Source organism: Rana temporaria, chromosome 4 (assembly GCF_905171775.1).
Source record: "Rana temporaria chromosome 4, aRanTem1.1, whole genome shotgun sequence".
Lineage (NCBI taxonomy): Eukaryota > Metazoa > Chordata > Amphibia > Anura > Ranidae > Rana > Rana temporaria.
This window is the reverse complement of record NC_053492.1, coordinates 184,667,314-184,679,642: the sequence shown is the minus strand read 5'-3', so window position 1 is coordinate 184,679,642 and position 12,329 is coordinate 184,667,314. Positions and strand designations below refer to the sequence as shown.

The 12,329-nt window shown below is 48.7% G+C and overlaps 1 protein-coding gene across 1 annotated transcript in view; it reads right to left on the bottom strand.

Annotated features, from left to right (window-relative positions):
* The window catches only part of LOC120936812 (D-beta-hydroxybutyrate dehydrogenase, mitochondrial-like), a 46,610-nt gene that overhangs the window by 9,024 nt on the left and 25,257 nt on the right, over positions 1-12,329 (bottom strand). Inside the window, exon 3 of the mRNA XM_040349494.1 lies at positions 4,359-4,500. Within this exon, the coding sequence (XP_040205428.1) occupies positions 4,359-4,500 (142 nt within the window). The remainder of the gene's footprint in view (positions 1-4,358; positions 4,501-12,329) is intronic.

Sequence of the window (12,329 nt, the reverse complement as noted above, 5' to 3'; positions counted from 1 at the left end):
TCTCCTAGCCTGTTAAAAAAAAAAAAAAAAAAAAAGTGGATCAGAATTTGTGCTTAAAAGAATCCTATCCCAGCAGAAATACATGGGATGCCTTTGCTAGATTCCTAGTTGCCTGGCTGATCCTCTGGCTTTAATTCTTTCTGCATCAAAGGCAGAACATAACTACCTGATTAAGGATGAAAGAGACCCACAACACCATGTGGTCATCAGAAAAAAATATATATGGGGAAAACCTCCAAGAGAACCTATGACCAGGCCTTCAAGAAAAGACCAGCCAGTATACATGGAGGGGCCTAAGCCCACAAAGTCAGCCTAAATTAAAAGATAGGGTGCAAGTGGGACGCCTCTGAAAGGCTTGGCAGGGTTGAAAGGGTTGGCAGGGTTGAAAGTAATAGCACAAACCTAAAATGGTACACCACAAAAAATGTAAGAAAAAATCCACTTAAACACTTGGTGGCATCTCTGTGGCCCGATCCTGGAGATGAACTCTGCAGGATCTGCCTAATCCTGAACAGTGAACATGGTTATAAAAAATTTACAGACCTGCCCGGTTCAGAGAAGTGCCACAGTCACTGAGTGAGGAATAGACTAGGCGTCGCTGCTGAGAACATTCACATGATTAAGGGCAGAACAAGGGACAGCCTCTGGAGAAACTTCAAGAGTTTGAAACAAGGGGGGTGTAATGGCACTTGCTGATAATGAATATATAAACGTGATAATACAGTCTTCTTCAAGAGTATGTTGATCAGCCAGAGCAGGAGTAGCTATCCCCAGGTAAATCCTGTCCTGCAAAGGCCTTCAGACGTACTCTATCGCCAATAGAGTGTCCCGTCAGCAGGATTACCAGCATGTTCCATCTGCTGACAATCCTAGGAGACATAGAGCTTCCTGATAGAGGAGAACTAGGTTCCAATGCATTTAAGGAAGACAGCGCAGGAGCAGTACTGTTAACGTTGTCCAATGTAAGGACAGACTATTTGTCCTGTTGCATACTGGATTTCACACCCTCCTGGAGAAGGCACCACCAACACCCAAATACTGACTCTTGGCATATTCTCCAACAAAGAGAACCATCTTGCATGTGTTAGATCCTTCAGAATGGTACCGACGGCAAGGATCCAAAAAGGTCATCCAAACATTCCTCAATGGGATACCAGGAAAGGCCACTTGGTAAACACAAGGGCCAACGCTCCAAGAAGTAGCAGGCATTTGAGGAATGCATGTAGATAGAAGACAACCAGAAATGGTTCTATTCGACCTTGTAGGTTAGGAAGTCCTTCAGGAGAGGAGAGATACTGAAGAGTATAATGTACCATGAGGGGCTTAACAGGACCAAGGGACAGAGGATGCTTCAAAGGAAGAGAGTATAAGTCAAGATGGGGTACAAATCCAAAACCCAAATCCCCATGTGGGCAGGGACAAAGGGTCCTGGAATGCTGGGAGATTGGGGAGGTTACATTATTTTGTGCAATACCACAAGAGATATAATGAAAAGCAACTTAAGGAAGTGCCAGAGGCAAGAGCTTAGCCTGTAGGCTAAAAAAGGTGTTCTCTGCACCCAAATGCCAGACTCTTCAGGGTGCTTTCATTCTGCATAGAGATATGTTTCATATAGTAAGCGAAGTGGAAATGTGTTTTCAGCTGTTGAAGTCCTAGAAGACTCGATGCCTGGAACAGCAGGTTGATCATCTAGTTCTGAAACAACCCCTTGTAAATCTGAGCTGAAAAAAGACTGCGGTGCCTCAAAGACAGTCTCTTCAAAGAAAGACTGCTGGGTTTCTGCATCCAAGTTACAGATAGTAACAGGGGCCAAAGGCTGATCTAAGGATTTAGGAGGATCAGAGAAAGACTTAGGCAGGGTGCCCCAATAACTGAGCACATACAGCTAAAAAGTACTGGGTGGACACGGAGGAGGACTTGGCCTCACTTGATGGAACTGAAGAAGATTTCAATGATGATGATGATTCTAAAGCAATAGGGGTTCCATATTACAGGTGCTGGGTACTTCTGGGGATAAGTAAATACCCCCAGAAGCATTAGGAGTGGGGGTCACATGTGGCAGCAGCATTGTCCCTTCTGTGTCTTAGCGAAGACATGTTGCATCAGTGCACCAGTAATGCAGCAAGGTCCAAATGTTAGGCAATGCCTCAGTTACGCAAATCAAGCAGCTGATGAGGGTTTCAGGTGGCTGGAGGTCACTGTAGGCAGGCAGTGGAAACAGACAGGTGATCCACGTGGTGTTTCACAAGCAGGAGCTGCAGTGAGATAGTGTTTTCTCTAGGCTGAATGGCAGAAAAGAGAGCAAAGAGTCTGTCACTCCAGCCTGAAGATAATGTCAGCTCTCGGCCCCTCGTGCCTGGAATTTTTAAAGGCAATTAGTGGTGTAAACAGAAAGGTAGCACCTGGTGTTTTAGCCTATTACCAAAATCCAGGTGCTACAGCCTTAGTGTAAAAGTAAAAAAGAAAAAAAAATGAATTCAAATCTAGTCACTTGACCTCCACGCTCATATGAAAACTCCCAAGAGTTGAGTAAAGACCAGAAGAAAAAACACACAAACAAGACCGCTGTTAGGTGATCACTAGATAGTGATCACTGAGAACGGGTGATGAGCTCAGCTTGGACTGATGCATGCTTCTATATAAATAGTCAATGAAATAAGGCATGTATCCATGGGGTCTAATAAAAAGTTTATTGAGCACATAAGGACAACTGTCTCTTTAAAATAAATGATGCTGTGATAAAAAGCTCACTGTAACACTTTAAAGGTGACAGTAACAGCATACCAGCCTTAGGCACCGTGCAAATCGCTGAATAAACAGGTGACTCCAAGGAAGAGGCCAGAATCAGCTGGAGAGATGATGTTCAGTGTGCAGAGGTTGTACAGCAGATTCCAAAAAGCCGGCACACAGGAAGTGACACATGGCGGACAGGAAATGACCGCACAAGAACTGCAGGCTGGGAGGAAGCCACAATGCTCACAGGAAGAAGGCTTGAACCACAAGCAAAACAGTTGCCGTGACAATACATTTTGCAGTCTTGTCTCTTTTTGTCATGGCACACCTGGGGCTCTATATGGGCTCTTGAACAGGTAAAAACTCCATGGCTAATTAACACCATATACTCAGGTATGGAACATGCCACAATACAGAATCCAATGCCTGAAGGTCACATTCCAGGCTAGCCCCAAAATCTGCAGTCCAGCGGGGTCTAGGTACAGTCTCCAAAGCTAGGCTGAGCAAATACCAATCCAGATAACTGCTATGTAGAGACCAGCTCAAGCAGCAGTGTAGCAAGGAATGGTGTTTGAAACCAGAGGAAAAATATACAAAGAGAAAAATATGGCTATCAAAATACCGTATATAAGCCAAGTTTTTCAGCCCTTTTTTTTGGTCTGAAAATGCCCCCCTCGGCTTATACTCGAGTCAGTGACCCACCTTCTGTTCTCTGGTGTCTCCGGGCCGCCTAGTGTTCCGTCTATCACGATCTAGGAGGCGGGGCTTTCTTACAGAGAGTGGACGGCTGCCAAACAGTTCAATTCACACTCCAGCTCTGTGACACAGCACGAGACATATACTGCTGTGTGCGATTAAAAAAGCTGAGGGATGGAAAGGAGAGGCGGGAAATGGATCGGCCCGAGAACACCCGCACACATTGGCTGCCGAATAGTTCAGACTCCAGCTCCGTGACACAGCGTGAGATATACCGGTATACTGCCGTGTGCGATTAAAAAAAGGGAGGGAGAGGAGAGGTGTGTGTATAAAAAAAAGGGTTTATAGGGTCTGAACTTGCCTGATGAAAGAATAACATCCCCTCACTATGGATACTTTTTGTGATACATGTAAAACAAATATCCAGATGAAGGTTCAGAGTTTGACAATTTGTATCCATCATCATCTATTGCTGCTGTTGGACTCTAACACTCAGCATGCTTTTCCTGTCACGTAAAACTATATTTCTGTATAGGCTAGACTAAAAAAATGCTTTTTGCCTTACCTTTTATTTTGAAATGTACTGTACCAGTAACTGCTGCATTTCCCACCCTAGGCTTATACTCGAGTCAATACGTTTTCCCATTTTTTTGTGGTAAAATTAGGTGCCTCGGCTTATACTCGAGTATATACGGTAGATTTTCCTCAGCAAAGCTTGCTGGGTAGAGTAGAGATTATAAGAAGGCTGGCTTCCAATTTTTTCTGTTTGTCACTATCCAAAACTTTTGCGGGCGGCAGTATAATCAACTGTATCTGAATCTGTGTCCTTTAATGGACAATATAGAAAACACCTTTAATCGGCTCCTGTAAACATACTGATGATTAGAATAAAGTTGGGCACATGGCAGATTTTTATATCTATTATCCACCTTTCTCGGGGTCCTCAAGGTGCTCCTTCACAAATTCCACAGCATGGGCAACTTCTTCATCACTGCAGACATTCATCTGAAGGACTTTCATGCGACCGCTTTGCAATTTCTCCAGCTCTTGTGCTCCTTCTCCATTCTTATCCTGGAAGTATTGCAGTAAAGTGTGTACTGACTATAGTAATGTATATTGGTAACAATAAAATAAAATTGGAACACACAACAAGATATTTGCATAAACAGGACACAATGGGATCAGAAACAGAGATGAATTATACAGATGGAAAGCATGGCAGTTACCAATGTGTCCAATACATCTTATCCAACTTTCCGATAATGAAGTTGCAAGAAGCCCACCACAACCTGTATCAAATTTCAGCTTTCACCCCTTTAAAGAAGAGACATCATGATGATTTTTTTTTACATTGTTCTGCCCTATGGGACAAAGTACATGTAGTAACCTTGTCTCATGTGGTTAAGTGATTCCAAAGTCTACTTATGAGTCCAACTTGCCCCTCCCAACGACTCAGTTCCAACAATAGTTTGAAGAAAAATCTATCATGACTGCAGCTTATCTTGGCTCAGAGCACTTTCCTGAGATGAGCTACAGCAAGAGAAATGCAGAGAGATAGGAGGCTGACACACCCCACTCTCCCTCTGCATTCCTCTTGTCGAGAAGTGCTCGGAGCCAAGACAAGCTACATGGATCCAATTCCAATGGATACCCGTTACCACCAAAGCTGTTGGATTTGTCATGCAGGGAGGGGGCAGATTGGGTTTCATAACCAGACTTAGGAAGAACCTAGCTACATGGGTCAAAGTACTACATGTATTTTGTCCCATGAGGGACAGAACAATGTAAAAATAGAATTATAGTCCTTTCATCTATTTAGAAAAGGCATGTCCAAAGTCCGGCCCGGGGGCCAATTGCGGTCCGCGTTTCGGTTTAATGTGGCCCCACTGGTAATTTGGACATATATCTCTTTTGTAGCCCAGAACGAATCCCCGAGAATTGCACAGAGGCTGCATTCATTTCAATGGTGAGTCTGCTTTCATGTCAATGGTGAGTCTGCATTCATGTCAATGGTGAGTCTGCATTCATGTCAATGGTGAGTCTGCATTCATGTCAATGGTGAGTCTGCATTCATGTCAATGGTGAGTCTGCATTCATGTCAATGGTGAGTCTGCATTCATGTCAATGGTGAGTCTGCATTCATGTCAATGGTGAGTCTGCATTCATGTCAATGGTGAGGCTGCATTCATGTCAATGGTGAGGCTGCAGATGGGCATTCATTAGGCTGCATTGATGGGCACTGACCTGACTTATTTTGCTTCATAGTTCTTGATTTAAAATTTAAGTTTTTCCTGAAACTTCCCTCTTAAAGTGAAGGTGCGTGTTATACACCAATAAATACGGTATATCCAAATAACACGCCTGAGCTCATCTCTTCACCACACAGCCACAAAGGCAAAAAAAAATCTTGTTGGGCCGTGTATTAGTTAATTTGAATTTAATTTTAATGGTTCGAAGAATGTCAGGCAAAATGGTCGGCCCTCACACATGTTCACTTCATCAAATCTGGCCCTCTTTGAAAAAAGTTTGGACACCCCTGATTTAGAACAAATGGGCTGCTATAGGTTACTGTTCTTTCCACAGTATTCTTGTCTTTTTAAACTTCAGCTTCTTGTTAGAAATTTAAAAATAAATTAAAAAGGTAACTTCTGGTGCAATACTCCTCTCCTTCTTCAGCGCTGTCTTGTACGATTCTGTGCAATCCTTCACCTGACGCTGCTCTTCCTGGTTGAATGACAGGGGCACAACCCCTGGGGCATGCATGATCAGTGTAACCCCCCCCTTCTCATTATTAGCTGTAGCTTCCTGTCTTCTGCTCCATTGTTCTGGAAGCTGCACCCAGTTTCCAATAGCAAAAACAATTGGGAGACAAAAAGGAGTTGTGCATTAGGCTGAATTGTCCAAGAACTGCTTCCAGGGGCACCTTGGTTTTTCATTACAGGATGGAAACAGAAGGCAATGGGAAAAACACAATTTAAGTAAGGAACAGAATCCTGCCAGGTCAATGACACTTAGACCCCTTTCACATTGAGGAGTTTTTCAGGCGGTACAGCGCTAAAAATAGCGCTGCTTTCCCGCCTGAAAAACTCCTTCACTGCAGACTCAATGTGAAAGCCCGAGGGCTTTCACACTGAGGCGATGCGCTGGCGGGAGACAAAAAAAATCTCCTGTCAGCAGCATCTTTGGAGCGGTAAGAGGAGCGGCATGTATACCGCTCCTTCCCATTGAAAACAATGGGAAAGCGTGGCAATACCGCCCGCAATGTGCCTCTATAGAGGCGCATTGCGGGCGGTATTAACCCTTTATCGGCCGCTAGCGGGGGGTAATACCGCACCGCTAGCGGCTGATTCCCGCGGCAATCCCGGCGCTATAGCGCCGCTATTTTTAGCGGCGTTATACCGCCACCGCAGCTCCCACCCCAGTCTGAAAGGGGCCTTAGGGAGCATTTAAAATGCAACAGTATGGCCACCCGTTGTGCATTAATCTTGTGATGAATGAATGAAAAGGATAAACAGTGCTGTGCTTTTCAAATGTACTTCAGGACACACCTGTGTATTTTTATAAAAAAAAAAAAATCAGGAGAAGGGGTTAGCCACGTGATGCTACTGCCAACACTGAGCGTTGTTTGCAGTGCCATGGCCAGTGGAAAGCAGTATCTGGTCTCTATTACAGATGGACAATTATCTAACAATTACACTTCACAATAATGGAAGTTAACTGTTTACAGGTTATTATTGATCTACAAATGTGCACCTTTAGGGTAACATTTAATTTGCAATTATCATTGGACCCCAAATTTTAGAGGAGAAACTAATTGCACTTTAGAACTTACAAGCTCTCGTACTACAAAAACATACACATACACACACTAAGCAAAATTATAAACACACCACTTTTGTGTTTGCCCCTATTTATGTACACAAAAGGCCTATTTCCCCCAAATACTGTTCACAAATCTGTGTTAGTGAGCACTTCTTTGCCAAGATAATCCATCCACCTCACAGGTGTGGCATATCAAGATGCTGATTAGACAGCATGATTATTGCACAGGTGTACCTTAGGCTGGCCACAATAAATGGCCACTCTAAAATGTGCAGTTTTACTGTACTGGGGGGGATGTTTTCAGGGGGTCTGAAAAACAGTCAGTATCTGGTGTGACCACCATTTTCCTCACGCAGTGCAGCACATCTCCTTCACATAGAGTTGATCAGGTTGTTGATTTTGGCCTGTGGAATGTTGGTCTATTCTTCTTCAATGACTGTGCGAAGTTGCTGGATATTGGCAGGAACTGGAACATGCTGTTGTATACACCGATCCAGAGCATCCCAAACATACTCAATGGGTAGGGTTGCCACCTCATCCCTTTAAAAAGGAACACATCTGAATTACACAGGTTCTGAGGCTAATTTAATGCAGATAAGGCACCAAGTGAGTTTAATTACCACCTTAATCAGCCACAGAACCTGTGTAATTCAGATGTGTTCCTTTTTAAAGGGATGAGGTGGCAACCCTATCAATGGGTGACATGTCCGGTGAGTATGCTGGCCATGAAAGAACTGGGATGTTTTCAGCTTCCAGGAATTGTGTACAGATCCTTGCAACATGGGGCCATGCATTATCATGCTGCATATATGTGTTCCCTGATCATCTGATCGAGGGAGAAAACTGCTGTGCAAAATTTAAGCACATTGTTTTCCTGGAAGCCCAGGTTTTGAATCTGGGAAAGCAGCTGTCAGCACTAAGAAGACCCTCCATACTAAAGGAGAGCCGGGAACGTACCCGGCAGGTGCCGTTAGGGGCCAGCACAGAGGCGGGTGGAGACAAAGAGGTGCAGGCACCAGAAAAGAGTAGATGGGTGACAGTCAGGAAGGGGGAAGTGCCAGGGAGGCCGATCCAGGGCTGGAGCATCCCAATAAGTATGCTCCATTGAGTGACATTAGTAAAACCAGTCAGGGACCAGCACTGCTGGAGCTGAGAGACTCTCCTAGCTACCGGGGGAAGAACTCCTCCAGTGAGCATGGGGGTAAGGCGAAGGGAAAGGAAAGACAAATTCTGGTGGTAGGAATTCTTAGACGGACAGAGAGGGCAATCTGTAACAAAGACCTGAAGCGCCAAACTGTATGTTGTCTACCGGGCGCTCGTGTTCGGCACATCACAGATCTGGTTTCTGGGAGGGACTGGGGAAGACCCGACTGTCATGGTGCATGTTGGCACCAAGCACCAATCACAAAGTCAGATGCAGATGGAGTGTCCTAAAGAACAATTTTAGGGACTTGGGAGCTAAATTGAGGAAAAGGACCTCCAAGATAGTATTCTCACAGTATTTCTTTCACACCAGAAAGGCAGAGGGAGATTAGGGAAGTGGCTGATAAGCTGGTGTAGTAAGGAGGAGTTTGGGTTCCTGGATGGCTGGGTCGACTTCTCAGTCGGTCACCAGTACTATAGAAGGGGTGGACTGCACCTAAATGAGGAGGGTGCAGATAAGCTGGGAATAAAGATGGCCAAAAAGTGGAGTTTTTAAACTAGGCGATGGGGGGAGGGCCCAGAGGTATAGATAGTCAGCACGGAACATATTCCAGAGGGTAATATTGGGGCATTAGTGGTAGGTTGACTAAAGCACATAAACCCAAGGTAAGTATAGTAACAAGTCCTAGTTGCAATCTCGGAACACCCAATAAGAGGTTAGTATGTGACCGGTCTAAACTACATGGTATGTTCACCAATGTCAGGAGCCTGGCGGACAAGATGGGTGAGGATTTGGATTTTGTGGGAATTTCAGAGACCTGGTTTAACAGCTCATGATTGGCTGGCAACCATTCAAGGATATGCCCTTTATCACAGGGATAGACAGGTTTAAAAGGGGAGGGGTATGCCTATATATCAAGAATAATGTACAAGTGAAAGTGAGAGATGACATCTCTAAGGGAGCTAGGGAGGAGGTGGAATTGTCATGGATATGCAGTAATGTTTGTCTGTCAGCTTACCTCCTCCATGTGTTCACCTTAGAGGCCAGCCACTCTCACCTGGCTGCTTAAGTAATCTCTCCTCTAGCATGGCTCCACCCCAGGCCCCATCAGGGAACTCTATATTAACCTGTGCACTGCAAGCCAGCTGGTTTATCCTTGTCTGCTAGTCGCCCTGACCTTTGGCTTATCCCCTCACTATCTATTGTATCCTGAGCTGCTGCTCCCCCTCCCCCTCTATAGCCTACTGTGAGCGTGAGCTGGGGGACACTGGGGGCCGTGACCTGGATCCAGTTGCAGCCCAGTCCATCCTCACCACTAGAGGCTCTGGTGAACACCTGGTGGATCTTAGACTCCGCGCCCTGGGGAATCTTAGGCTCTAGCTCCCTGTGGAATCCCTGTTAGTGCTGCAGTGGACCTGCCTTCCTTAGCCACCCAGTGTTCCATCCACAGCAGTCAGCCGTAGGGTCCACTACCTTATGGGTGCACTCCTGACCCAACGGTGTGCATCTTTCACCTGACCGCAGGTGACCTGACAGGAATCCTTATGGGTAGAGCTCCAAAGGGATGAAGCCAAGGAGAAAATATTAGAGGGAGTATGCTATAGGCCACCTAACCTGAGGGAGGAGGGGGGAGACGGAACTCCTATCACAATTTGGATTAGCAGCAAGGATGGGAAGTGTTGTCATAATGGGGAATTTTAATTATTCAGACATAGACTGGGCGGAGGGAACCATGCATTTGTCTAAAGCTCGCCAGTTCCTAAATGTCTTGCAGGACAATTTCATGGTTCAGATGGTAGACGCATCAACTAAAAATAAAGGGTTACTGGATCTACTGATTACTAACAATACAGCAGTGGCGGCCCGCCCATAGGGGGCGCTCGGGCGCCGCCCCCCCAAGCTGTGGAAGGAAAAAAAAAAAAATTTTTTTTTTTTAAATGTCACTTTAAGAGTGACCAGGCGCCGGACATGCGGCGGTCTATGGGAAGCTTCCCAGCCTGCAATCAGCTGATCGCAGGCTGGGAAGCTGATTTGCCCGTGTTTAGGGCGTGTGCAGGGCGCAAGCTGTGCGCCCGCACACACTCCCACTTCATTTGATTTGCTAGCATGTCCGCTAGCTATCATGGGATTGGCAGGACCGGAGCAGAGGTCAGTGGGCAGATCGTCACATGACTTTCGGCGGCATCTCTCTGTAGCGTGTGGGGGCATTATTGAGGAGCGGCGCCAAGAAGGTAAGTGTTACTTCCCGGCTCCATCCCCCGCATCAGCACTCCCGAGTCCCGCCGCCGCTAGTACTGCCAGCCAGCTCCGCCACCACCAGCATAGCTGTGTTTGTGGCCAACCGTGAGCTCTCTTCCAGCAGCGGCACATTGAGATGGAGGGGGGAATTTCAAGCACGCACTGTGCTCCGGACTGGTGAGTGCTGTGGCGGCAGGACTCTGAGTGAACTGCGGGGGGAGGGGGGGGGGCCGCTGCTGGATTGTAGCTGAGAGCCCACGGCCAACACAAACACAGGTATGCGGCGCTGCGGGGGGAGAGGAGGGGGGGGGATTTCAGCAGCATACCTGTGTTTGTGTTGGCCGTGGGCTCTCAGCTACAATCCAGCATCGGCCCCCCCCCTCCCCCCGCAGTTCACTCAGAGTCCTGCCGCCACAGCACTGATATTCACTCAGCTAATGGGATCTCTAAAGGGGGGGGGGGCTGCTAATGTTAAGGGACTCACCCCCCAGCCCCCAGGCACTCATCCCCCCCCCCCCCCCCCCCAGGCACTCATCCCACCATCCCTCCCCCCAGGCACTCATCCCACCATCCCTCCCGGGCACTCATCCCACCATCCCCCCCGGGCACTCATCCCACCATCCCTCCCCCCAGGCACTCATCCCACCATCCCTCCCCCCAGGCACTCATCCCACCACCCCCCCCCGGGCACTCATCCCACCATCCCTCCCCCCCGGCACTCATCCCACCATCCCCCCCGGGCACTCATCCCACCATCCCTCCCCCCAGGCACTCATCCCCCCCCCCCGGGCACTCATCCCACCACCCCCCCGGGCACTCATCCCACCATCCCTCCCCCCAGGCACTCATCCCACCATCCCCCCCGGGCACTCATCCCACCATCCCCCCGGGCACTCATCCCACCATCCCTCCCCCCCGGCACTCATCCCACCATCCCCCCCGGGCACTCATCCCACCATCCCTCCCCCCGGGCACTCATCCCACCATCCCTCCCCCCGGGCACTCATCCCACCATCCCTCCCCCCAGGCACTCATCCCACCACCCCCCCCGGGCACTCATCCCACCATCCCTCCCCCCAGGCACTCATCCCACCACCCCCCCCGGGCACTCATCCCACCATCCCTCCCCCCCGGCACTCATCCCACCATCCCCCCGGGCACTCATCCCACCATCCCTCCCCCCAGGCACTCATCCCTCCCCCCCGGGCACTCATCCCACCATCCCTCCCCCCCCGGCACTCATCCCTCCCCCCCCCGGGCACTCATCCCACCATCCCTCCCCCCCGGGCACTCATCCCACCATCCCTTCCCCCGGGCACTCATCCCACCATCCCTCCCCCCAGGCACTCATCCCACCATTCCCCCCCGGGCACTCATCCCACCATCCCTCCCCCCAGGCACTCATCCCACCATCCCCCCCCGGGCACTCATCCCACCATCCCTCCCCCCAGGCACTCATCCCACCATCCCTCCCCCCAGGCACTCATCCCACCATCCCCCCCGGGCACTCATCCCACCATCCCTCCCCCCAGGCACTCATCCCACCATCCCCCCCCGGGCACTCATCCCACTATCCCTCCCCCCAGGCACTCATCCCACCATCCCCCCCGGGCACTCATCCCACCATCCCCCCCCGGGCACTCATCCCACCATCCCCCCCCGGGCACTCATCCCACCACCCCCCCGGGCACTCATC